Source organism: Sphaeramia orbicularis, chromosome 16 (assembly GCF_902148855.1).
Source record: "Sphaeramia orbicularis chromosome 16, fSphaOr1.1, whole genome shotgun sequence".
NCBI lineage: Eukaryota > Metazoa > Chordata > Actinopteri > Kurtiformes > Apogonidae > Sphaeramia > Sphaeramia orbicularis.
In genome coordinates this window covers 51,646,016-51,670,060 of record NC_043972.1, presented here as the reverse complement: position 1 = coordinate 51,670,060, position 24,045 = coordinate 51,646,016, and the positions used below count along the sequence as shown (strand labels likewise).

The window sequence follows — 24,045 nt, the reverse complement described above, 5'->3', positions numbered from 1 at the left end:
TTGTTTAACCTTACCTTTTTCTTTTTTCTTTTTTTTTTTTTTAACTCTGGCAGTTCACCGCTTACCTTTGTACCATTTCAAGCTGTTCATTGGACTTGAACTGCTTGAATTTCAATACAAAACTGGAAAAATTGGGGTGTTCTAAAGCTTTTGACCAGTAGTATGTGTGTATGTGTGTGTTTGTATATGGTAGAGGTGATCTTTTAAAAATGCAGTAGATTTACAATGATAAAAAAAAAAAACAATTAATATAGTGATGCGGTTGAAAAATGAAAAGTCATGAGCTCATGTGTATGTATGCTACATGATGACAAATCTGTGTATAATTCATTCAGAATTCAAAATACAATCAAAACTCAAAATCAAACCTTGTTTTCTGATTTTCAATTTCGTATTAAAATCAAATTGGAAAAAAAACTGATATCCACCATCTACATCCCAGTTTGAGCCTTGGAGTGGCTGGCGCTCATAGAAGATGTTAAAAAAATTTAATTACATTTAATTGATAACAGTTATTTTGTTGACATAACATAATGGGTATGGAATCACATTTATAACAAAACCTGCTTTGAACTTTTTCCTTTGGATATGAACATCATTTCTGAGAGACAGTACTTTTCAGCATCATCCACAAGTTATTTCTGGATCAGACCACTTGTGTTTGTTTTAGAAATGAATATTGATAAAACAAGGTTGTGTTTTGGATCTTTCTGAGTTTGGATTTGATTTTGAAAAACAAGTTAAATTGGACAGCGATTTGACTCAATGTGGGAGTCCAAATTTATTCTGGCTTTCTTTGACACAGAATTCTTTGTCCAGAATTCTGTTGATATTTCAAGACATCCTGCAAGTTTAAGTCTGTTCTTGTATTATTATGCTCAAATGAATCTCATAGTTCCCCTTTTTTTCTCTCTAAGTGTTATAAAACAAAAAGCTCCTCTCAGCAGCCTCTCTTACTCTCACACTACATCTATCAAGCTACACCTTTGGGCTTTATCCCCCTGGTGTTTAGTCTGCAGTGTACTGTTATTTGGAGAGCAGTACAAAAACAGTGTTGCACCTATGTTTGTATGTTTGGCTTAGGGCCTGCTGTGATTACTATCTGACAGAGGTGTAGGTGCTGAGATTTCTGCCAACATGTGAAACTCCAGGTTTTAATAAGTGTCTGTTTTCTGAAATATACCTGCACCTGACCTCACATACCCTAGGATATAAACTCTATTTTGTTTTTGTGGCTTTGGTGTAAGTGATACAGTGCAAAAAGCAAATGAGGCATGCATGGACTGCCTGTGTGCTTGTGGGTCTCCTTGGCTACATGTTGGATTGAGTCTTTCCATTGCCACTGTTCTGCTAACTGTTTTGAGGTATGTCTGTCAGTGAGTTGAATGCAAACAAAGTTATCTCTCAACCAAAGCTTGTTGAGAAAAGTTTTTGTGCTGAACAGATTCAGTGGAAATCCAGACCCCCTCAGTGTCCCATTCTTATCAACGAGACAGAAAGAGAAGTCATACATGGGACATGATGAACAAAGTGCTATGTTTGTGCAATAGACGCCCCTAGACGCGATATTTTGGAAACCTATATTGAAGGAGTTTTGCCAGTGTGCAGTGAAAGGATTCTGTGATGGCAATTGTTCTCTTGCTTAGGTCTGAAAAGCAGTTATCAACACAAGTTAACTTTTTCAATGACTGGAAAATGTGAGGGAAGCCACACAATAGTGAAGTTGGAAACAGACTTATTCATTTTCCTACATTATGATCAGAGTGGGAATAACATGGGTATCTATATAGAGTCAGCCAACGACACTGAATACCTCTGAAATTCAATAAAATTTTCCCGGACAAGCCTCTGTTGTAAGAAATAGAAAGTAATGCTCTTGTCACTGTGATCCTTGTCAGCTTTTAGGCTCCTGATTTAGATCTAAACAGCTTTAATATGTATGGCTGAACTTTCAGTGTGAGCCTGATGTATGCTGTGAAGATTGTTTATATCCAGCATTCAGTAACCAGTCATCAAGATTTAATGATTTCAGATTTTCTGTCTTTTTTGTGCAGTTGCAAAGAGGAAAGTCTGCATGCAGAGTTCTTCATCAGAAGGGTGCATTTCCTATTGTTATGTCCTTAGACTGGAGTCCAAAGGTGGCCACAAAAGACAAGAAACTAATGTAGATGGTGAATACACAGCTGTGAAGAGTGGCATAAAGTTATTAATAATATAAGTTGAAACACATTGGTCAAATGTATTTTCCAAATTGTCATTCACACTAAGAAAATCAATTGTTCATGTAAATTTTTAGGTGTTACTTTCACATAATAAATAAATAATAAATAAATGTGTGTGTGTAAAATCTGTATTATATTTTACATTCACTACAGTCAGCCTTAAACGTTCAATGTGTCATATTTAGTTGCAAATTGTAGATAATTTCATTAACGTTCCCCTGAACTGTACAGTACTGAAAACTTGCATGACAAATATAAAATGAACTGTGAAGATTAGAAAATTCATAAAACCATATTCTAGATCAGGAGAGTCCATGAAGCTCCTGTGTGACAAACATAGTACTGGAGGCTCTCTGGACTCAGGGACACAGTACTGCAGTAGATTTAACACAGAGGAATGAGCAGAGGTAGACCCAAAAAGGGGGAAATGATGTCACTGCTTAAAAGTTGATGGTAGCTGCAAAAACGCAGAAGTCCTTTTTTAGAGCCAGTGTTTTTTTTTGTTTGTTTATTTGTTTTTTGTTTGTTCAGGGCTAGTGAAGGTGTCACATAATAAGAAATAGTAATTAAGTATAAATCTGTATGCCAATCACTGTAAAACAGAAACAGCAAAGAGGAAGTCCTTTCAAAGCTACTGTGAAATCAAGGTATCACAAGATGGTGTACTCGGTGAACACTGTCCACTTCCTCTGTTGATGTAAGCAACTCACACAATAGATGCTGACTTTCCTCATGTTTGTGTACCAACAAAAATGTAATTCTGAGTATTGTATTCCATTTCTGTAGTTAGGTCCCTCTAAATCTTACACAATTTGCAGTGTTATACAGTGTTAGTGATTTCTTTTCTTTTGCAGATCTAAAAAGATGTTATTTAAAAATATGATTGATATCTTGAAACAAATCCAACTCCTCTTACCTTGGAACAGCTATTTCTAGCAGAACTACTTTAACTGGAGCATGTGAATATTTTCTTAGGACAGTGTAGAGACCAAAGTAGTGTAACATTTTGGGGCTCATCAGAATTTTGAGCAGCCCAGTAATTGGACCTCTTCATAGTTTAGCCCCTAGCTACTGCCTGTCTTTGGTGAGACATGGAGTGAGAGGGAAGGCAACAGGACCACAATATCCACACAATGGATGAGCTGTCAGGAGCCCCGAAAGACGATATGCCCTCAGACCAAAGCAATGGGTGTTTTTAACTGCATTATATCACTGGGATCCAACATGCAGGTCATTTGGGGTGAGTTTTTCTGAGAATCTACTTCATGTATATAAGACAACATGTCAGAGTAATGTTCATTGAGGTTCATGTTAGCATGTGGTGTGAGCTTTTGAAGACTCTCAAAGTGGAGAATGCTGTCTGGGCTTAATGTTAGTCTTGATACTGCCCTCAAGTGGATGCTACAACCATCAGGACTGCAGGAGCACTCTGATGCCACAGGAACTTTAAAACCTTAGGATGATGAAAATAGGTGATAAAACCTCTCTAACTGTTCTTGGCCACTTTGGTCATGGTAGTTGGTGGGACTGTCTAATAACCCTTTCCAATGCTTTTGGCTTTGGCTTCATGCCAAGTGTTTCCATGCGCTGGTTTTCAATTAGGACCTGATTCCCTTGGCATTTGATGAAGGGAACAGAAGCTTCAGCAGCGGCAGAAACTGCAGCAGTCTTAAGGGCCGGAGATCTCAGGAGAATGACAGAGGCGTGCTAATTGTCACTGTTAAAAGACGTAATTGCCCAAAACCTTAAAACATCAAAGCAGACCCTTCTTGTGTGGCAGTGGGACAGCTGAGCTCTCTGCTCATATGGAAAGGTTGATTGCATTTGTGGCATTTAAGAGCAGAGAGAATTGCTTATTGTGTGGTCCACCAATGCTTTCCTCCCCACTCCCCACTCTTCTGCTCTGTTTCAAAGAACTGTCACCTTGCTTCTTGTCAAAGTCTTGCCTTTAAACAGTAAGCAAAAATAGAAACATAATGATTGAAGTTCCATTCCACAAACTTGTGGTCACAGTTTGGAATAACAAGCCTGTTGCATGTGTTTGTATATTCAAACACATGGGAATCATTAGTAACAGTATGCTTTTAGTTACTGCCCAGTCATCTTATTATATATTACATTGTTTATATTGTAAAACAGTGCTGTCACATTAATGACTAATTTCTCTTTATATTTAAATTATGTCCTTGCTCTGAGTAAAAGTATTAAAAAGAATCCACTCCTAAAGTCCAGTGAACTCTTTTCATCTATGACTTGTATCCAGCGGTATTTTCCCCTCGATACCAGTTCATATATTGTTTGTTGACAGTCTCTATTTTAAAATATAAAATATGTCAGAAGGAACTATATAAATGCCATCAAGGCCACCAAGGTATTGGATGCATCAGTAATTGATGTAGCAGAGCTCCTGCTGTCCATGGAAAAAAAGGGTTAGCATTTCAAAATGTAAATGTATCACTATTAATATGGCGTGCATTACTGGTGATAGTCCCTCCACTAATGTGAATAAATGATGATACTTTTGGCTTGGAAATTCTTTAAGTGAGGATTTGTGGCAGTTAATCATCTTGAAGTGGAAAGTGAGTTTCCCCCTTGTCTAATAATAAGTAAAGTGAAAGTCGTAATTTTTTTTTTTTTTTTTAATAAAATAAAATACCCTCCTGCCGACGGCACTTAGACTTTGGCGTATGGGATATTTCAGTCTTTGGAACATAGGAAAATTAATTCCATACTGCAAACAGGTGAGGAGAGCCTATTAGCTCAAATACCTCTATCAATCAGACTAATTTGCTTGCGGTTTTCTTCTTAAAGGCTCAGTTACGCCTTCACTTGGAGTTTTATCTCATGTCTGTCCAAATGCCCCACTTGAGTTCTGTTTGTGTGAGTGCTGCCACAGCAAGAACTGTTCAACCACAAGAGCTCACTCACTGGTTTCTCCATCTCCAAACTAGGTTGGAAGACACAGAGGCAATGGAAACTCATCTCAGTCAGTGCTGGAGGACATAGACTTTGATGATAATCTGGAGACATGCAAATCTCTCCAGGATCACATTCCACCTCTTTGAGTGCATGTGTGAGGGTGCACATGGATAAGTGTATGCATAAGATTGCATTCATGCACAATGAAGTGTCCCAGTCTGCACATGCGGTCCCAACACGTGTATTCCCTCTTATGGATGTTTGCGTGCCCACAGTGCTGACCCGGTGTGCTGCTCATTAGCAGGCTGCTTTATTCATTCTGGATGGTGTTTTGTGGAAAGACGAGACACGAGCTGAACAGAGGGCCAAATCATGCCAACTGTAAAGTCCAGTTCAAGAGAAGTACCAACTGTGATCTGTCAAAATCAAAATCATCCACTTACTGGTTTGAACCCTAGACTTAAGGGGAAATAGCCACCCTTATATTATGCACTGGTTTGTGGGTTCCAGCTTTGGAACCTTGAGTTTTGCATTTTGATTATCTGTGTTGTTTTTTGTACTCACAGCTGAGTATATTTTAACATCAAAAATGAAGTACCAGCATTTCTACCCAGCTATAATATAGAGGTCAGGCTTTTTAATACTAGCACCTACAAATGTTATTCTGCACCACTTGATCTACAACCACCAGTATTAGCTTATACAGTATTTAGACCATGGACACTATAGCACAAGTGGACATAGCCAATACTGTCCCCATTGGTTTGTGTATAACTGTTTTGTAGTTTTGTTGTCTCCAGTTTATGTCGTCATATTGGTTTTGACCATATTGGCAACTGCTACTCTAATTAGCAGACTGACAGATAATCTAATAACCAGTTAATAGTTACATTAGCAAATTTATGGAAACAGGTGTAGTAGGTATAGTAGAGATGTCTAGGTTAGGGTTTAATACCAGCACCTACCTTACATATTGCAAACCAGCAACATTAGCCTTTTTTTTGTGCCTTATCTATAGGCTACTTATAGGTGAGTATTATAAACACGAGTAAACTTATTGAAATATTTGCATGACAGAAGCATCAAGTGGCAAAGACAGATGGTACATACCTGTCACCCAAAATGGCACACCTTTTATTATACTTAACCTTCTGCCTTAATATAATTCACACAGTTGAACTGTATAAAACTTCATTCCTACATAGTTGTCATGAATTAAGAAATTAGCTATGCAAACCAAACCTCTGTTTTTGCACCAGACTATAAACATTTCTGCTATAAAGAGTGATGTTTTAATATGGAGGTCTAAACACAATTGACTCATGAGGCATTGAGGCAACTGCAATTCCTTTAATGCCTGAAGTGGACATTAATGAAGGTGCAGGTTTTGGCACTTTACAGTGTTGGCTTCATTTTTCAGCCCCAGAGGTTTCTGCTTGGTTTGAGCAGTTTCTATAGCTTTTACTAAGATCATTCAGTTCACAATTCTCTCACACACAAGTCATATGGATTTCAGCCTGAGAGCATATGTAAATGTCTGTCAGACCTCAGTTTGTTGTTGTCAAGTAATTCCAGCTTTTGTTGACTGTTTTTTTCTTGACCACAATTTGAAGCCTGAGTGACATTTGTGACTACTTAAGGCTGTGCCACGAGTCGATGGAGAGCTCAACTCGTATTTGTGTTCCACTGTGCAAGCAACTACTTGATTTAATAATGCAGTCTTATAAAGCATGATTCATATTTCAAAGGCCGCATATCTGGAGTGGAAATTATTCAATACCGGAGCTTAGATGTGCTTAAAACTTTGATCCTTGTTGGTGATCTTGACTTGCTTTTTCTTATTTCCTTGTGTTTACGCTCAAATGTTCCTTGGTTCTGCCTATAAGAAAACACATCTCTGTAATTGAGTCATTAGTTGTGGTTTGATGGCCATAGCTGTCTTCAATATGCCCAAGACACCCAGCATTCTCATGACTTTCTTATGGCGCACTTAGGTGGTAATCAACCAGTGTCTTGCTCATCACATTTATCATCCCCACGACCTTTTTGCTCCTCCAACCACATGTACAATCTTAAATATTTTCCGTATGAAAATGTAATTACTTTTAGATAACAATTGGAGGAATGCTGTTATGTGATTGCTTATCGGGTAAACAATGAAAAGTTGCAATCAGATATGCTACAACGCTTGATTTTTTTTTTTGCTCTGAGCTGCTAACTAATCACTGGTGAACCTTTGCCTCTTGTTGAGGATATGTGGATGACAGATCTACCTTGTTTTCACTGCTTGCAGATGTACTGGCCCATCTCACTGTTGCTTTGCACCAGTGATTAAGCCACAAAACAATGACTTGAACACATAAAGAACAACAGAAAATCCTCAAGATCCTTGTTTTCTTTTATTCCATTTCTTTTAAGTCTTCAAAGGTTTGGCTAGTGTAAATTGAACAGTGTATTATGAGACAATTGTAGATGCTGACACAGACTGCCTCTGGAACTCATATAAAGCAATGATATTTGTATTCTGGCCTTTTTTTCAGGCCATCTTGAAACTCTTTTTCAGGAATTTTGTTCTCTAACATCATTTACATTTTTTATACATTAAATGTAAGAAACAAAATTGCTGCATGAAGTTGAGCCTAAATGTACCACATTTGGTAGTAGGGCTGGGTATCATGGCCAATTTCCATAATCGATTCGATTTCGATTCATAAGGTTCTGAATCGATTAATCATGATTCGATTCGATTTGATTCGATTCAATATCGATTCGATTCAGTATTAATTGATTGATTCAGAGTAATTTAGTGATACCGAAGTACAATTTTGAGATGTAACCTGATTATTTAAGTACCGCAGTCATGCAACACATCAATACTGGTATCAATATTGATATTAGAAAGGAAATGAATATGACATTTCAGCAGTAAATTGCTGAATGTGCTCTTAAATAATGAACGGGACAGAAACATTGCCATGTTTTTACAGTGGTTAAGAACGGACTTTGTCACCTTTATTCTGTTATATGGCTGGAGGCTACTACTCACTGGGGTTGGGAGGGGTTGGGGGGGGGGTGTTCCGTGATTGTTGGCCAGAGTGGGGCTGGGGGGAGCACGCGCTCATCTCCCTTAATGTTGGTCGGGGGGGTAGCGTAGCGGTCAGACATTGTCGCTTGACTCTTCCTCTAACTCCATACTCAGCCATGGGTGATAGTATGGATCCAAGTTATTATTCAAAGAACGACCGGCTTCCGTGACTTGCCGGGCGGCCACTTCCTTCACACTGCGGGTTCGACTTTGAGGCTGGAGGACCTCCAGCGGAGGGGTGTTCTCCACCGCATCTTTTTCGCGAGCGAGACCAAGTCTTCCCCAGGAGTTCGCAAGACGGAGCCGCCCGCGGTTCCGTTTACTCCCGGTCCTGCACTGAAAAATCGATCTCATCCACTATTAACCGATTACGCAAAATTAAAATGAGATTGATCTAAGATTGATTAAATCAATTTTTTTACCCAGCCCTATTTGGTAGGTATATGTAATGGGTCAAATGTAAAAAATGCATCTTGGAGACATACTGTAAACCCAACAGGATGTTTGTTATTGAGATTCAATCCTCACGCCACCAAGAAGCCTGACGTGAAAAACGTCATGTTATTGTCTTGAAACTTCAATGATGTAACTTATAAATGATAAAACCATGCAGTGCACCCCAACACACACAAAGGTACAAGGACCTGAACATCACTGCTCCAGGTTTAACTTGTCTTTCCTGCTTTAATCACTGAGAGATTGAACTGGCTGATATGTCCTCCAGTGCGTTCTCCTTGGTTCCCCCTTAAGCCACTCAGTGTGGAAAATCCATGTCATCTGACTCCCCCTCTCTGCTGTTTCTGATTAGGGAGAACTGCTCCAGGACTTCTGGATCCCACTTCTGTTGCTCCCATTAACCACGGTCAGGCCTGATTCCATGCTCTTACACCTAGTCACATTCCCCATTTTAATCCCAGCCCAACTGGCCTGTTAGGAGCTGGCTGATGAACTAAGGTCACAGGATTGAGAGAAAGGAAGGGAAAGATTATATTTCTGAGAGAGCAACATAGCCAAATGCATTTGGAATACAGGTATGTTACAGTCCAGTGCACAATTCATAAATAATTTTGTCATCCAGAGGAATATATATTTTCAATATATTCTTATTTTCCTTGTTGTGCACATTAAGAGTTTTGCAAAAAGTAGTATTAAGTCTTATTAAATAGTTTTTAGTCCATTTCAGCCCAGTCTGCCTTTTAAGAGCTGGCAGAGAGGTTGCCATAGAGGCACAGGAGAGAGAGAGTAACATTTCTTCATCTCCAGTCCTATTTTTACTTAATTTTAGCTCATAAATGTCATAATTTGGGTATTTGGACACAAAACTATTAGTTTAAGAGTTTTTCTTTTCCATTACATTGATTACAACCCATCCTAGTTTTCTTTTTTTACTCTCTATGTTGTAGGTATATTTTAAAGATATCACGACCTATTTTGGTTTCCCCTGCATGGTTGCAACATCAAAAGCTCTGTTTTATTATTATTGTATTAAAGACCACAATCCATTTATGAAAGAGTCCAGGTAGAGTATGATGCATGAATCTGTGTAATGAACTAGCCAATGTTTGAAACAAAGGAAAGGTTCCTGACCTGCAGAGCCTTTGAAAGATGAAAAACAGGTCATTCTTAGGCCCTGTCAAGAAACTACATCAAAGTAGGGACTCACTGCAGCCGAGGGAATGGAGTCAGGGGAGTGAAAACCATTAAAAGTCCATTGTGCAGGCGGTCGAAGGGGAAAAAAGAAGAAAGAGATACAGCACGAAGGAATCACAAAAGCCAAACAACCACAACAGTAGATTTTGCCTTAAAAGAAACACAGTGAGAAAATGTATGTGTCCCTTTTACCCTATGTGTGGTTTTGCTTAGATCTGTCCAATAATATGCTCCATAAATCTCAAAGTTATAGTACTTATTGCTTCACAGAGTTCAGAGGAATCGACATTAGCACAAATTTGTGAAGGGGAAAAAGAAAAAAACACTGAAGTGCCTTAATTCTGTGGCATCTTTCATTCCCCTCTTTTGGAAAATTGCTTCCGTCTGTTGATTAAACAAGCTGTAAAATTACACAGGAGTCACAGACATCTTCCCCCAGAATTTGTGATCCTTATAATCAGTTGAGTTTTGGTGAATTCAGATTGTAATAAAATACAGGCTCTGTTATTGGAGCTAATAGTGGAAGAGACAAAGATGTGATCTAATGAGAACATAAGAAAAGACTGTTTCAGTGTCATCAGCAGGGACCAGACCCCCACTAGACCCCCACACACCCTGACATACAGCCATTGTAGGTGTCACCTATGTACCTGAAGGAAAATGTCATCATTTAACAACCACAAATGAATTTTACATTTAAATGTGAAAGATTAATGAAAATTAGTGTATGTTAACATAATATTTGGTCAGTGACATGACACTAATATTTTTGTGTCCTTATAGTTTATTTAAAAATGTATTTAACCCAGATGAAGATGGGATAAAGATCCACACCTCCAAGTCTGAGGCCATGGTCTTCAGCTGGAAAAGGGTAGAGTGCCCACTCCAGGTTGGGGGGGTCCTGCCTCAGGTGGAAGAGTTTAAGTATGAAGGGAGGGTAGGATGGAACGGGAGATCGACAGGTGGATCGGGGCAGCGTCTGCAGTGATGCAAATGCTAAACCAGTCCATTGTGATGAAGAGGGAGCTAAGCCGAAAGGCGAAGCTCTCGATATACCGGTCAATCTACGTTCCGACCCTCACCTACGCTCATGAGCTCTGGGTAATGACCAAAAGAATGAGGTCACAAGTACAAGCAGCCGAAATGAGTTTCCTTCGCAGGGTGGCCATGCTCAGCCTTAGAGATAGGGTGAGGAACTCAGACATCAGGGAAGGACTCAGAGTAGAGCCACTGCTCCTCCACGTAGAGAGGAGCCAGTTTAGCTAGTTTGGGCATCTATAATAATAATAATAATAATAATAATAATAATAATAATAATAATAATAATAATACATCGGTTTTATGTAGCGCTTTCTAAGTACTTAAATACACTTGCCAGGACAGGATGCCTCCTCCTGTACGCCTTCCTGGGAACGTGTGTTGGGCATGTCTGTCTGGGAGGAGACCTCAGGGCCGACCCAGGACACGCTGGAGGGATTAGATCTCTGGGCTGACCTGGGAATGCCTCAGGATTCCCCCAGAACTGGTGGAAAGGGCTGGGGAGAAGGCTATCAGGGCTTCTTTGCTGAGGCTGCTGCCCCTGCGACCCAGACCCAGATAAGCGGATGAAGACAGATGGTATTTAACCCATAGACTTCCACCATAAAAAGCATCTACTGATCTAAAATGTTTCATCCCTGTTGATGCATAATCTTATCAATACATGTAAATAACTGAAGTAATACAGTTTGTCATCTTTTCATGGTCATCGGATTTGGACGTTCCATTTTGATATTCAGAGGCTCTAGTGAACGTGGAAACACCGTCATCTGCTACAACATTGATTCACCAGTAAAACCCATCAAGTTTGACAAATGGATAGTGGATGGAGAATCTTGTTTTTATGTTCAGCTAATGATATGTTTTGTAGATAAAGTCCTCATTATATCTCCAAAATGGAATTTCGGGGATATGATGGTTTTACCCTGAACGCCGTCGCTGGACCCGCCAGCACCAGATATCCTTTATGTGAATGTGGTAACTAGGACAGATTTGGTTGGATTTCTTAGTCCTCGATAACAGGGTTTGTACAGGTGCTTGAAATCCTTGAAAATGCTTGAATTTCAATGTTGTGTTTTCAAGGTCTGGAAAGTGTTAGAATTGCAAGTGCTTTCAAGCAGTTAAACTAAAATTCAAACTCTCATTTGATTTATTTATTTATTTTTAATATTAACTTGGCCAGGTTAGATGCCAAGCCAAAGCTACGTACAGAGAGGTGATACATTTTGAAAAATAAAACTTCATGTCAAAAAAGAAAATGAGTGTTCCCATTTGACTCCAGGTACATTTTTATCTTAATCTTTGTCTCGGTGCAAGTGTGTCCTAAGAATGCCAAGTGGCTTCCTTTTTTTGGATAAAACTTTGTGTTCTCCCTTAATTTCTAAACTTTATTGCAAAACATAATTTTAGATATTTATAGCATATTACAATGTACATCACTGTGATAAAAAATTTAAAAAAAATAATCATGCGTATACAGTATGTATTCCTGTAGATATGTATTTGACCCCAGTGCTGTGCTGGAAAAATCTGAAAATGACCCTTAAAAGTGCTTAAAAAGTGCTTGAATTTGACCTTGAAAAATGTGTACAAACCCTGTGATAACCAACATAGGAAACCCCTAGTGAAAGAACCCTATCGATTTCAGCTTCTCAATGAGTATTAAGCTATAAGTCATCCAAATGGGTACACTTTAGTTGAAAATCAGCTTTTTGGACATAAATCAAGCAATCATAGGCCAACTGAGATAAAAAAAAAAAAAAAAAAATTGGTTCATATTGATCGTCTTATCAATGTCCATTTTCTTGCTACCATTCAGAGTTTATATGGTGTCATTTTCATTCATTAGGTGGAGTTTTGTGGAGAAAATTTGGTTCTCTGACCATTACTATATCTGTATTTGAGGTTTTAAAATTGAGGCAGTGTTTGTATTTGAATACTCTGTCAAAGTATTTGAAAACAACTCAGATACTTTACAAATGCTTTCACAGTATTGAACAGACAAAAGATTCAAGAGATATTGTTTGGTAGCCACTCTAACCAGATAATCAGAGATGAGGCAATTAGGCTCTTAGTCCTTGTACAAACAATTGCTCATGTTAAGGGTACGGGGCACTTGAGATACGAAACATGATGGGGTGATGTGAATCATGAAATGAGGTTGTGGCTTCCTTTACCTGGTTGCTTCTGCCAATTTGCTTGCAGAGGTGCGTTCCATGATAATTAGGATCATCTCATGTTCAATAATGTTCTGAAAATATCAAATGAACAGTTATGGGTATTTCTATGCAATGTCACATTTCATATTAAATCTATCCACAATCTTCTTTCTGAATAACTATTAAGTTGGTATCTTTTGTACATTGTGTCATTTATTTGCTTCATTATATAGCAGAGGACTGGGGGGATTTCGAGGATATACCATTACTGTCGGCCCCTCTGAGTTTTTAGGAACATCTCCATGATTAGTAAATCAAATATGGGACAATACTTGATTTTCACTGAAAAATGCAAAATCACAGGATAATATTATAATAAATGGCGATAAATGGTTAAATAGAGAGAAAAATTCATTTGGGAACTGCCACAAAGTAGCACTGGGTCTTAATTGCCTAAAAATTCTTTTATACTTTTTCTGTGAGGACTCAATCTAAAAATTTTAGAGAATATTTAGGAAATAAAAGCAAAAATGTCAATGTGGTGTAACTGTAAAACTTTGTACCAAATAATTAAACCTGAAATGTGAATGTGAAATTCTTAATCTGGTTTAGCATAACTTTATATTAGATGTATTTATTAGGTTGCAGTTTTACCATTTGACATTGACAGATCTTACTTTTGGTTATGTCATATCTATGTCTGTTTTTCTCTGCTCTTTTTCTCTCTCTGGCCCTTTAACCCTGACACATCTCCTCATTATCCTGATTCCACTCACCTGGTGAGAGCAGCTGCGTCTCATCAGGGGTGGTGTATATATTCACTGCTTTGCTGTCTGTCGTTGCCAGATTGTTCTTCAGCCCCATGCGAAAACTTTCCAGCGTTGTTCCTGCCTGATTATCCGTTCTTGACCCTGTTCGTCTCAGACCTGCTCTGCCAACCCGTCGCCTGATCCCCTGCCTGACCTGTCTGCCTGGTTCTGCCTCTTCGTCCGTTCCCTGGTACTCGACCTGCCCTTTGCCCCTGACCATGTCTCTCCGTCCGCCGCCTGGTATCGACCTGTTTCCGTCTCAGACCCTGTCTTCTGTCATTACTCCTCTGGATTCTATGGTCTCTCCTGGTACTGGATTTTCTGCCTGTCCCCGACATCCCCCTTTGCCTTTCCCCTGTCAGCTTTCTGAGACTTTGTTTGAGACTGTGTGCTGTAATATTGAACACCTGTTGCTACAGCAAAGCTTCAGTAAAGGCTTTTCAAACTCTTACCTCTGTCGGTCTGCATTTGGGTTCCGGTTGTATTTGTTACAGTACAATCTGGCCAGAACTGGACCCAGCAGACTGAACCTCGGAGGGGGCTCGCTTGGACCGAGTGGAGCAGGGAGTAGCTGCTATTGCTGCGCAGGTCCAGCAGCTGGCGGCTCTCATTACTCAGCAGGCTTCTCCTGCGCCCGATCCGGCTCCTCCGGCTCCGTTTCTGGGTTTGCCATCTGACTCCGTGCTGAAGTCCCGGGTAGGGGAGCCAGAACGTTACGCCGGGGATCCAGAGGGCTGTAATCTGTTCATCATGAACTGCTCCATCCTGTTCGCTCTACAGCCATGCACGTTTGCGACGGAGGCAGACAGGGTCGCCTTCGCCATAAACCATCTCATCGGCAGAGCTTGGCTGTGGGGAACAGCTGAGTGGGAAAGGAGTACCCCCGCCTGCTCTTCATTCCAGGCTTTCGCTGAGGAGCTGCGGAAGGTTTTCGGACCGGTGACGTCGGGACCTGACGCCACAGGCGGACTGATGAGTATTAGTCAAGGTAATCGATCTGTTTCTGATTACACCATAGACTTCTGCACTCGTGCTAGACTCAGCACATGGAACTCTGGTGCACAGTGCGACGCTTATCTGAGTGGACTAGCTCTTTATATCAAGCATCAACTGATTTCTTTTGCCCTTCCCCCATCCCTGGATGGACTAATTGAATGAACAACCCCGTTGGACTGACGCATACAGCTGTGGAGACAGGAGTCACGTCGGGAAGGGGGAGGGCGCCAAACCTCAGTCCAAGTTCCGGGGTTACCGCCTCCTTCCGACCCACAGACAGAGACTTTTTCTGAGGGAGGGGCGGAGCCAATGCAGGTGGGACAGACCAGTTTGTCAGCAGAGGAGAAAGAACGCCGCCGCCGTGAGAATCTGTGTCTTTACTGTGGTCAAGCTGGACACTTTGTTTCTAAGTGTCCGGTAAAAGGGTGGGCTCAGCAGAGAAAAGGGGCATCCTGCTGAGCCGGATTAAGACTTCCGCCCCAAGTTCCAGACCGGTGTTCCACGTGCAGCTCCAGATGGCTTCAGGACCGTTCACTCACTTCTTTCATTGATTCAGGGGCGGATACCAATCTGATGGACGAAAATCTTGTCAAACAGCTGGATTTGGAGCTGGAACCTCTTTCCCGTCCAGTTCCAGCCAGTGCATTAGATGGGCATTTACTAGGAACTGTTACTCACCAGACTAAGCCCATCCATATGCTTTTGTCTGGAGACCATCATGAGACAATTCAGTTTCACATTCTGAAATCATCTGATCTCCTGCTAATCCTTGGTTACCCCTGGCTTCGCTGACACAACCCCCATATTGATTGGTCTAAGGGAACCATCATGGGTTGGAGTTCATCATGTCACCAGATCTGCCTCCAACCAGGTGTGGTTTCCCTACGGCCCGCCAGTTCCTGTCCAGTCACAGATCTGTCTAAAGTTCCATCAGGGGTGTTTCGAGAATACTCTCAACTTTTGTCAACCAGAGGGCCAAAATTTTTACCATGGTGAAGTTGCGCAAAACTCAGCTGATCCCTAAGAGAGGAACCTAAGGAAGAAAAAACTGAAAACCGTTTTCAAATACTATGCTTTATTATGAAATAACAGCAATTAGAAAATCATGACAACACTGTGGTTATGTACGGGACACACACAACAAAAATAAGGTGAATGATGATAAAAATGTAATTCTCATCAAGAAAATGGGCTCCAGTTGACAGGTTTGCCCAAGTGTAAGTGAGCTGAGGTACTTTAAATCAATCTGAATGGATTTTAGTGTCCGATTTTGAACCTGGTGCATTCTTAACGTCCAATAGGATTTTCAGGATACGGTTCAATTTGTCCTCATTTCCCCAAATCACCAGGTAATGCCACCAAACAGCTTCTTTACAATGAGTAGACATGTAACACTGTAAAACTTAGGGCATGAATCACTGGTCTTCCATCAAGGCTGAGAATGTTCAAAAATTCAGAGTGTACAGTAGGAGTTATGTACGGGACATGGAGGTTACGCATGGGACACTTGTTTGTTTTGCCTACATGATCATTTTGAACTTGTTACTTCCTGAAATGGGTAAAACATGATTAAACCATGCTTTGTAAATGTCATTTGCTATTGCATGGTGGAAAGGGGGTTGTATCATTTGTATGAAACAGAAAAACATGACAAAGTGTCAACAATAACTAAAGAACAAACTTCCAAATACCTGAAATGTAGGGTTAGGTTAGGGTTATGTTCTAGTCAGAGAAAAAAAGAAGTGAAAAACAGTTTTTTATGCATGATGCGAAATTCCCAGCAAAAAAAAATCCACTTTTCAGGTACCATGGATATGAAGCTTAAAACATCACTTATATTCCACACATCCTGGGTAAAATTGGGTCTACACTAATGAGATGGGTCATGAGATGCCCATCAAGGCCATCAGTTCAAATCAGCAAATCAGAATGTCAAGATTAGCTTAAATATATTAAGGTGTCCCGTACATAACTCACACTGGCAAAAAGTTATGTACGGGACACTCTTTTTAGAGATAGATAAGGATCACTGAATTGTTCTTTGTGCTATGATTTCTTTTTGTGAAGATTAAAGCAGTTACTAAACACATTCTTCCGGTGAAATATAGTTGCTCTAGTATTCAAAAGATATGAAAATTTGAAGCATGGTTATGTTCGGGACATGGCCAGTTTAGGTATGTTTCTTTCACTGTCAGATTTTGGAGATGTGCAGAAAGGTATTTCCAGCATGGGCTTCCTAAATTCCTTCTTTACAGTGATATTTTGGTCAATCTTTATCAGTAGGAAGAGTATTTGGCATAAACTTTGAAGTCAATATCAAACCCTGCTTGGATGGAAAAGGCATGTTCCACACTGAAGTAGTTATGTACGGGACATTCCTGACGTGTAATGTTTCAACACTTACTACTGGCCTATTTCTAAGATGACAAGTTTCACATTTGGTTGTTTACCTTCCTCTGTGGTAAAGGACTGTAACTGATGTATTTTTGGGTTTGCCTCTCTGTTTTTATTTCAAGATATCACTTTGAAATTAAGTGAACATTTTGGTTATGTACGGGACAGGTGAGAACGTCCTGAACAGAGGCACACCAATCACAAACAAGTTGGTTACTTGATGGCTGAGCTAGTTATTCTTGATAACAGATGCGTATTGAATGAAATTGACATAAAAACCCATAAAAGCCTCTATTTCTTATCATCTGAGGGACAAAAGATTTAGAGGGTTAAAAAACCTGAGCAGCGGTTACGAAAACAGATTTTTGAAAAACTGCTGTCATGTTAAGATCCGTAAAATGTAGACCTAAATTGTTCTATCACTGAGGCAATATCATAGAGTATTCAAAATCATTCAATATGTAAGCAATCGTTCGGCTTTTTAAACAGGGCAAATGGTTGAAAATTGTGATTACCCTTTGGTTGACACAAAACTGGCAAAAACGGGTTATGTACGGGACACAAATGGAGTTGAAGAGGGAAATGTAGGGATTACTGACCGAATTTTCAGGCGTGCACATTGTAGACAATGTCCAACACACCAGGTAAACAGTTCAGAACATGTCTATTACTCTACATTTCTGAGATTCACCATGGTTACAAGGAGTTTTTCCAAAATTGCAAGTATTCTTGAAACGCCCCATCAGTATACCATGACTACCATGAGGTGTTCAGCAAATCCAGAGCTACTTCATTACCCCCCCATCGATCATACGACTGCGCCATAGATCTCCTACCTGGTACCACGCCCCCCAAGGGGCGTCTCTACTCCCTTTCAGCTCCAGAAAGGGAGGCCATGGAGACCTACATTAATGACGCACTGGCCGATGGAATCATCCACTCGTCCTCGTCACCTGCTGGTGCAGGGTTCTTTTTCGTGGATAAGAAGGACGGCACATTGAGACCCTGCATCGACTACCGGGGTCTGAACGACATCACAGTGAAGAACCGGTATCCTCTTCCCCTCATCGCATCTGCATTTCAGCTGCTCCAAGGGCCACCATCTTCACAAAGTTGGACCTCTGGAATGCCTACCATCTGGTTCGAATCCAGGAGGGCGACGAGTGGAAGACGGCCTTCAACACCCCCACGGGTCACTATGAGTACCTGGTGATGCCCTTTGGACTGACCACCGCCCTGGCCGTGTTCCAGGCCCTCATCAATGATGTCCTCTGGGACATGCTTAATAAGTACGTGTTTGTCTATCTGGATGACATTCTGTTTTTTTCTCATTCTGAACAGGAACACGTGCACCATGTCCAGTCTGTGTTGCAGCGGCTCCTGGAGAACTCACTCTTTGTGAAGGCAGAGAAGTGCGAGTTCCACGTGTCCTCCGTCTCCTTCCTGGGGTACATTGTGGGACAGAATCACATGGAGATGAACCCTGCTAAAGTGTCCGCCGTCTCATCCTGACCTGTTCCCGACACCCGTAAGCAGCTGCAGAGGTTCCTTGGTTTTGCCAACTTCTACCGGCAGTTTATTCGGGGCTACAGCACAGTAGCTGCCCCCCTCACTGTCCTCACCTCCTCCAGGGTCCCGTTTCATTGGACACAAGACACAGATAAAGCTTTCCAACTTCTTAAGGACCGCTTCAGTTCGGCCCCCATCCATGTGATTCCTGACCCCAAGAGACAGTTTATTGTTGAGGTTGATGCCTCTGATGTGGGGGTGGGGGCAGTTCTTTCTCAACACTCGGCTGAAGACCAGAAAATGCATCCCTGCGCATTCTTCTTTAGACGGCTTTCACCGGCTGAGAGAAATTATGACATTAGGAACAGGGAGCTGCTAGCAGTTAAGCTAGCATTGGAGGAGTGGCAGCACTGACTTGAAGGAACCAAGGTTCCTTTCCTGGTGTGGACGGCTCATAAGAACTTAGAATATATCCGTACTGCTAAGAGACTCAATTCTCGTCAGGCCCATTGGTCGTTGTTCTTCACCCGTTTTAATTTCTCTCTTTCTTACCAGCCAGGTTCCCGGAACATCAAGCCTGACGCCCTGTCTCGTCAGTTGCTGGCTGGGGAGGAGAGCATGACTTCGGAGGAAACCATCATCCCAGCAGCTCATTGCATAGCTGTACTCACCTGGGAGGTGGAGGAGAGAATCAAAGCCGCTTTGGAGGATCAACCGAGCCCCAGCGCTTGTCCTCCTAACCATCTGTTTGTTCCCCAGAACCTGAGGTCAGACGCGCTGCAGTGGGTCCACGGTTCCCAGCTTACCTGTCACCCGGGGATCCAGTGCACCACAGAGGTGTTAAAGCGGCGATTTTGGTGGCCCTCTTTAGTAGAAGACACAGTGGGGTTCTTGGGCCTGTCCTGTCTGCAATCAGCATAAAGCTCCCCACCAACCGCCAGCTGGTCTTCTTCATCCGTTACCTGTGCCTCATCGACCCCGGTCACACATTTCAATGGACTTTGTCACTGGGTTGCCACCATCAGAAGGCAATACCGTCATCCTAACTGTGGTTGATTGTTTCAGTAAGATGGTGCACTTCATTCCTCTACCCAAGCTTCCATCAGCCAAAGAGATGGCTGAGTTGATTCTCCTCCATGTCTTTCGCCTTCACGGGTTCCCAGTGGATGTGGTGTCTGATTGAGGCACCCAGTTCACTTCTGTTTTCTGGCAAGAATTCTGCCGCCTGGTAGGAGCTGTCCACCTGGCAGCTCAACGGTCAGTCGGAGAGGCTAAAGCAGGAGATGGAGACCACGCTTTGTTGTATGGCCTCTAAGCACCCTGCAGCTTGGACTAAACAGCTCATGTGGGTAGAATATGCCCACATCACCCGTTCCTGTTCAGACACTGGTCTCTTCCCCCATTCAGTGCGCTTATGGGTTTCAACCACTTTTTCCAGAGTTAGAGGGAGAAGCTGCCTGTCCTTCCATTGAGGCCTTCATGTGTCGTTGTCATAAGACATGGGCCCAGGCTAGGTCCACACTGCAACGAGCTGCGGACCGTTATTCCACTGCTGCTAATCATCACCGTTCTCAAGCCCCCCCATATCACGTGGGCCAGAAGGTGTGGTTGTCAACCCGGGACCTACCACTGAGGGTAGAGTCTAAGAAGATGGCTCCGAAGTTTATCGGCCCTTTCCCCATCGAGAAACTAATCAACCCTGTGGCTGTTAGACTGAAGTTACCTTCTACAATGTGCATCCATCCTACGTTCCATGTCTCTAAGATTAAACTGACTCAAGACAGTCCTCAAATGCCTGCTTCCCAGCCTCCACCACCCCCACGAATCATTGATGGTGCCCCGGCCTTCACAGTTCACCATTTGCTGCACTCTCTGCGCTGTGGGAGGGGCCTCCAGTACTTGGTGGACTGGGAGGGGTATGGTCCTGAGGAGAGGTCTTGGGTTCCTGCCCGTCAGATCTTGGATGCCCAACTCATCCGGGATTTCCACCTTCAGCATCCTGATCAGCCGTCGAATAGATGTTCTCGTGTTACTGACAATTGTGCGGTTTCTCCTCCTTCCCATGCCTCTGTTTCTCCTATGGAGGAGTCAGAAGAAGAGGGGCCTGGACCTGTAGAGGAGGGACTCTCTGACGAATACTAACCCTCCTCCAGACCCCCTCCACCCTCCCATGTTTGGTTTGGGGACGTCAGGGGCCGTCCCTTGAGGGGGGGGTTCTGTCATATCTATGTATGTTTTTCTCTGCTCTTTTTCACTCTCTGGCCCTTTAACCCTGACACATCTCCTCATTATCCTGATTCCACTCACCTGGTGAGCGCAGCTGCGTCTCATCAGGGATGGTGTATATATTCACTGCTTTGCTGTCTGTCGTTGCCAGATTGTTCTTCAGCCCTGTGCAAAAACTTTCCAGCGTTGTTCCTGCCTGATTATCCGTTCTTGACCCTGTTCATCCCTGACCTGCTCTGCCAACCCGTCGCCTGATCCCCTGCCTGACCTGTCTGCCTGGTTCTGCCTCTTCGTCCGTTCCCTGGTACTCGACCTGCCCTTTGCCCCTGACCATGTCTCTCCGTCCGCCACCTGGTATCGACCTGTTTCCGTCTCAGACCCTGTCTTCTGTCACTACTCCTCTGGATTCTATGGTCTCTCCTGGTACTGGATTTTCTGCCTGTCCCCGACATCCCCCTTTGCCTTTCCCCTGTCAGCTTTCTGAGACTTTGTTTGAGACTGTGTGCTGTAATATTGAACACCTGTTGCTACAGCAAAGCTTCAGTAAAGGCTTTTCAAACTCTTACCTCTGTGTCGGTCTGCATTTGGGTTCCGGTTGTATTTGTTACAGGTTAGAAGTGATGTAAATATCATTTCATGTGACATGGCATCAACATGGGGCAGGCGTGTTCTCACAGTGTCTGCATGGCTTCTCTCCGGGTACTCCAGCTTCAACCCAGCATCCAAAGATATGCCCCTTTATTGATTAATGGGTAAAGTTTAAACCACCTGTAGGTGTTGATGTTAGAGTGAATGGTTTGTATATATCAGTAGCCGAAATTACATGTACACTGTTGCCCATAAAACTTCTAACAAAATTTTTGTGACATTAAGATTTATTCTTGGTAGACAAAGTGCAACTGGGACTCAGGATGAAATCATTGCACCTGGTCAAAGGAATGTGTCTAAAAACAAAATAGTCAACAGTTTAGTAATGAATCAGACATTGTAAAAAAAAAAAAAGACATGATGTAAATTGAGTTACATGTATTCTCCACAAAACCTGCCAGTTTTCCTTGCTCAGTACTGTGACATCTCTACATTTATGATGACAGCCAGTACAGTGATTTCTCAGTTGAGGATTGGGGTCCACGCCACAGGTTTTCCAAAGAAATCAGATCATTTCTAAGTTTTTCCATGCCTCCCTCTGCTTCTTTACAACAGCATTAGTATACAACGCCATTGTCTGTTAGCTCAGAAATTGAGGTCGCTGATGTTAACCAATGACCAGCTTCCAGCATCCAACATGATCTTCATGCACACAAGTATCCACACATGTTTCAACGAAATCATGACATAATAGTGTAATTGGAAAATTTAATTTGGTCTCATAGCATTTATGTTGCTACTTACTGTAATACAACCTTGCCAACAAAATAAGGTTTTTCTCTGTAAGTGAACAGCTCTTCTTCCTGAATACTTTAAGCAGCATTAAGCACTAAGCAGCATTTCCTTTTTTCCATTCAGTAGTAAAGTCAAATTATCTTGGTCTGGTGTTTTTAGTTCAGTGGCCAATTGGCCATGAGCTATTGTGTAGGAGCTGTCTGACATCATCTTTGTCATTGTTGTCTTCGTCGTTGCCTTTGTCATCTTCATTAGCAATTTCTTTAAACATTTTCTCAGATGAAACTACTTGTCAGATTCATTTCAAATTTTATAAGTAGCTTCCTCAGGACAATGTCTACAAAGATTGTTCACAGTTTTGAGAAATTTAGATTTTTGTAATTTTTACGAATTTTTGAAATATAAAAAAAATTGCCTTTACTTATAATGGGCCATATTTTGATGTCTTATAACATGGAAATGGTTAGAGATATCAATATAGTTACCAATGAGTAATGATAGGAAGTCATATATGGACTTTCATTTTGTTTTTTGTTATCCTCCAGTGAAACTCCCACCCACTTCTGATGGGAGATTGATCTCATGCATCAAGACCACAGGACTCTAACATAGCGGCAGAACCTGAAGACCTCACAAATTCAAGTTGTTATTGATTCATGACAGAACATGCCAGTGAGCTACAGGGCCTTTCATCCTATTTTAATTACTATTAGGACAGGAAGAACCAGCTGGGAATGGCTTAAGTACTTTCATATGGCTGGCTGCGAAGGCTAAGACACTAATATACCAGTGTAGAAACATTCCAGTGAAAAAGTTTGAGATGTAAATTGTGAGACAGAAGATAAATGGGAGCAAATGTGAGTGTATATGGCCTGTTTGCTGTTGTGTTTGGATATTTAAGTCTGCATCTTCTTCATCCTTGTCCATCTCTTAGGACTTAGAGCAGTGGGAGAGGTCGGCGTTAAGGGTCGCTGAGATCACATCGGCCCTGATCCGGGAGAGGAATCCTGCCCTGGTGGGACAGCTTCTGCAGGCATGAGAGGAAGCAGCACCAATAAAAAAAAAGAAACAGTCCCTGCACCTTGACTCCAGAGACCTGCTGGAAAACAGAGTTTTTTCCTCCTCAAGTTTCCAGCTTTTTATCAATAATAGCAAGAACATGGAGCTGCCCAGTGGTTTTATAAAAAACTGCTAACAGATACAGTATGTAACATAAGTGGAAGAAAAAAGCAGCATGCTCTGAAGTCAAATTAATGACACTGACATGGAAGAATGTGTATATTTTTTTGGTTCTCTTCTAAAGCCTGCTGGTTGTAACATTAAGTAACATTACTTATTATTTCTTCATTTATTTCCTTCCTTTCTTCACTTCCTTATACATATATATATATATATATATATATATATATATATATGTATATGTATATATACATACACACACACACAGGGTGGGGAAGCAAAGTTTACAATATTTTGAGGCAGGGATTGAAAGACAGTGTATGACCAATTAGTTTATTGAAAGTCATGAGAACTGAAATCTTCAAATCATATTTTACTGCATTTCTAATGGTCTTGTTGTCTACCTCAAATTCAATTGCCATTTTTCTCATGGATTTGGTTGGATCCTGTAGGATTTTGGATTTGAGAGCTTTAAT

At 41.5% G+C, this 24,045-nt stretch overlaps 1 protein-coding gene across 3 annotated transcripts in view; it reads left to right on the top strand.

The window, feature by feature from the left end:
* The window catches only part of crppa (CDP-L-ribitol pyrophosphorylase A), a 127,839-nt gene extending 104,225 nt beyond the window's left edge, over positions 1 to 23,614 (top strand). For all 3 annotated transcript variants that reach the window (XM_030157621.1, XM_030157622.1, XM_030157620.1), the window contains one exon: positions 23,325 to 23,614. In XM_030157621.1, the coding sequence (XP_030013481.1) occupies positions 23,325 to 23,429 (105 nt within the window). In that variant the 3' untranslated portion in view covers positions 23,430 to 23,614. The remainder of the gene's footprint in view (positions 1 to 23,324) is intronic.
* Positions 23,615 to 24,045: the final 431 nt, after the last annotated feature.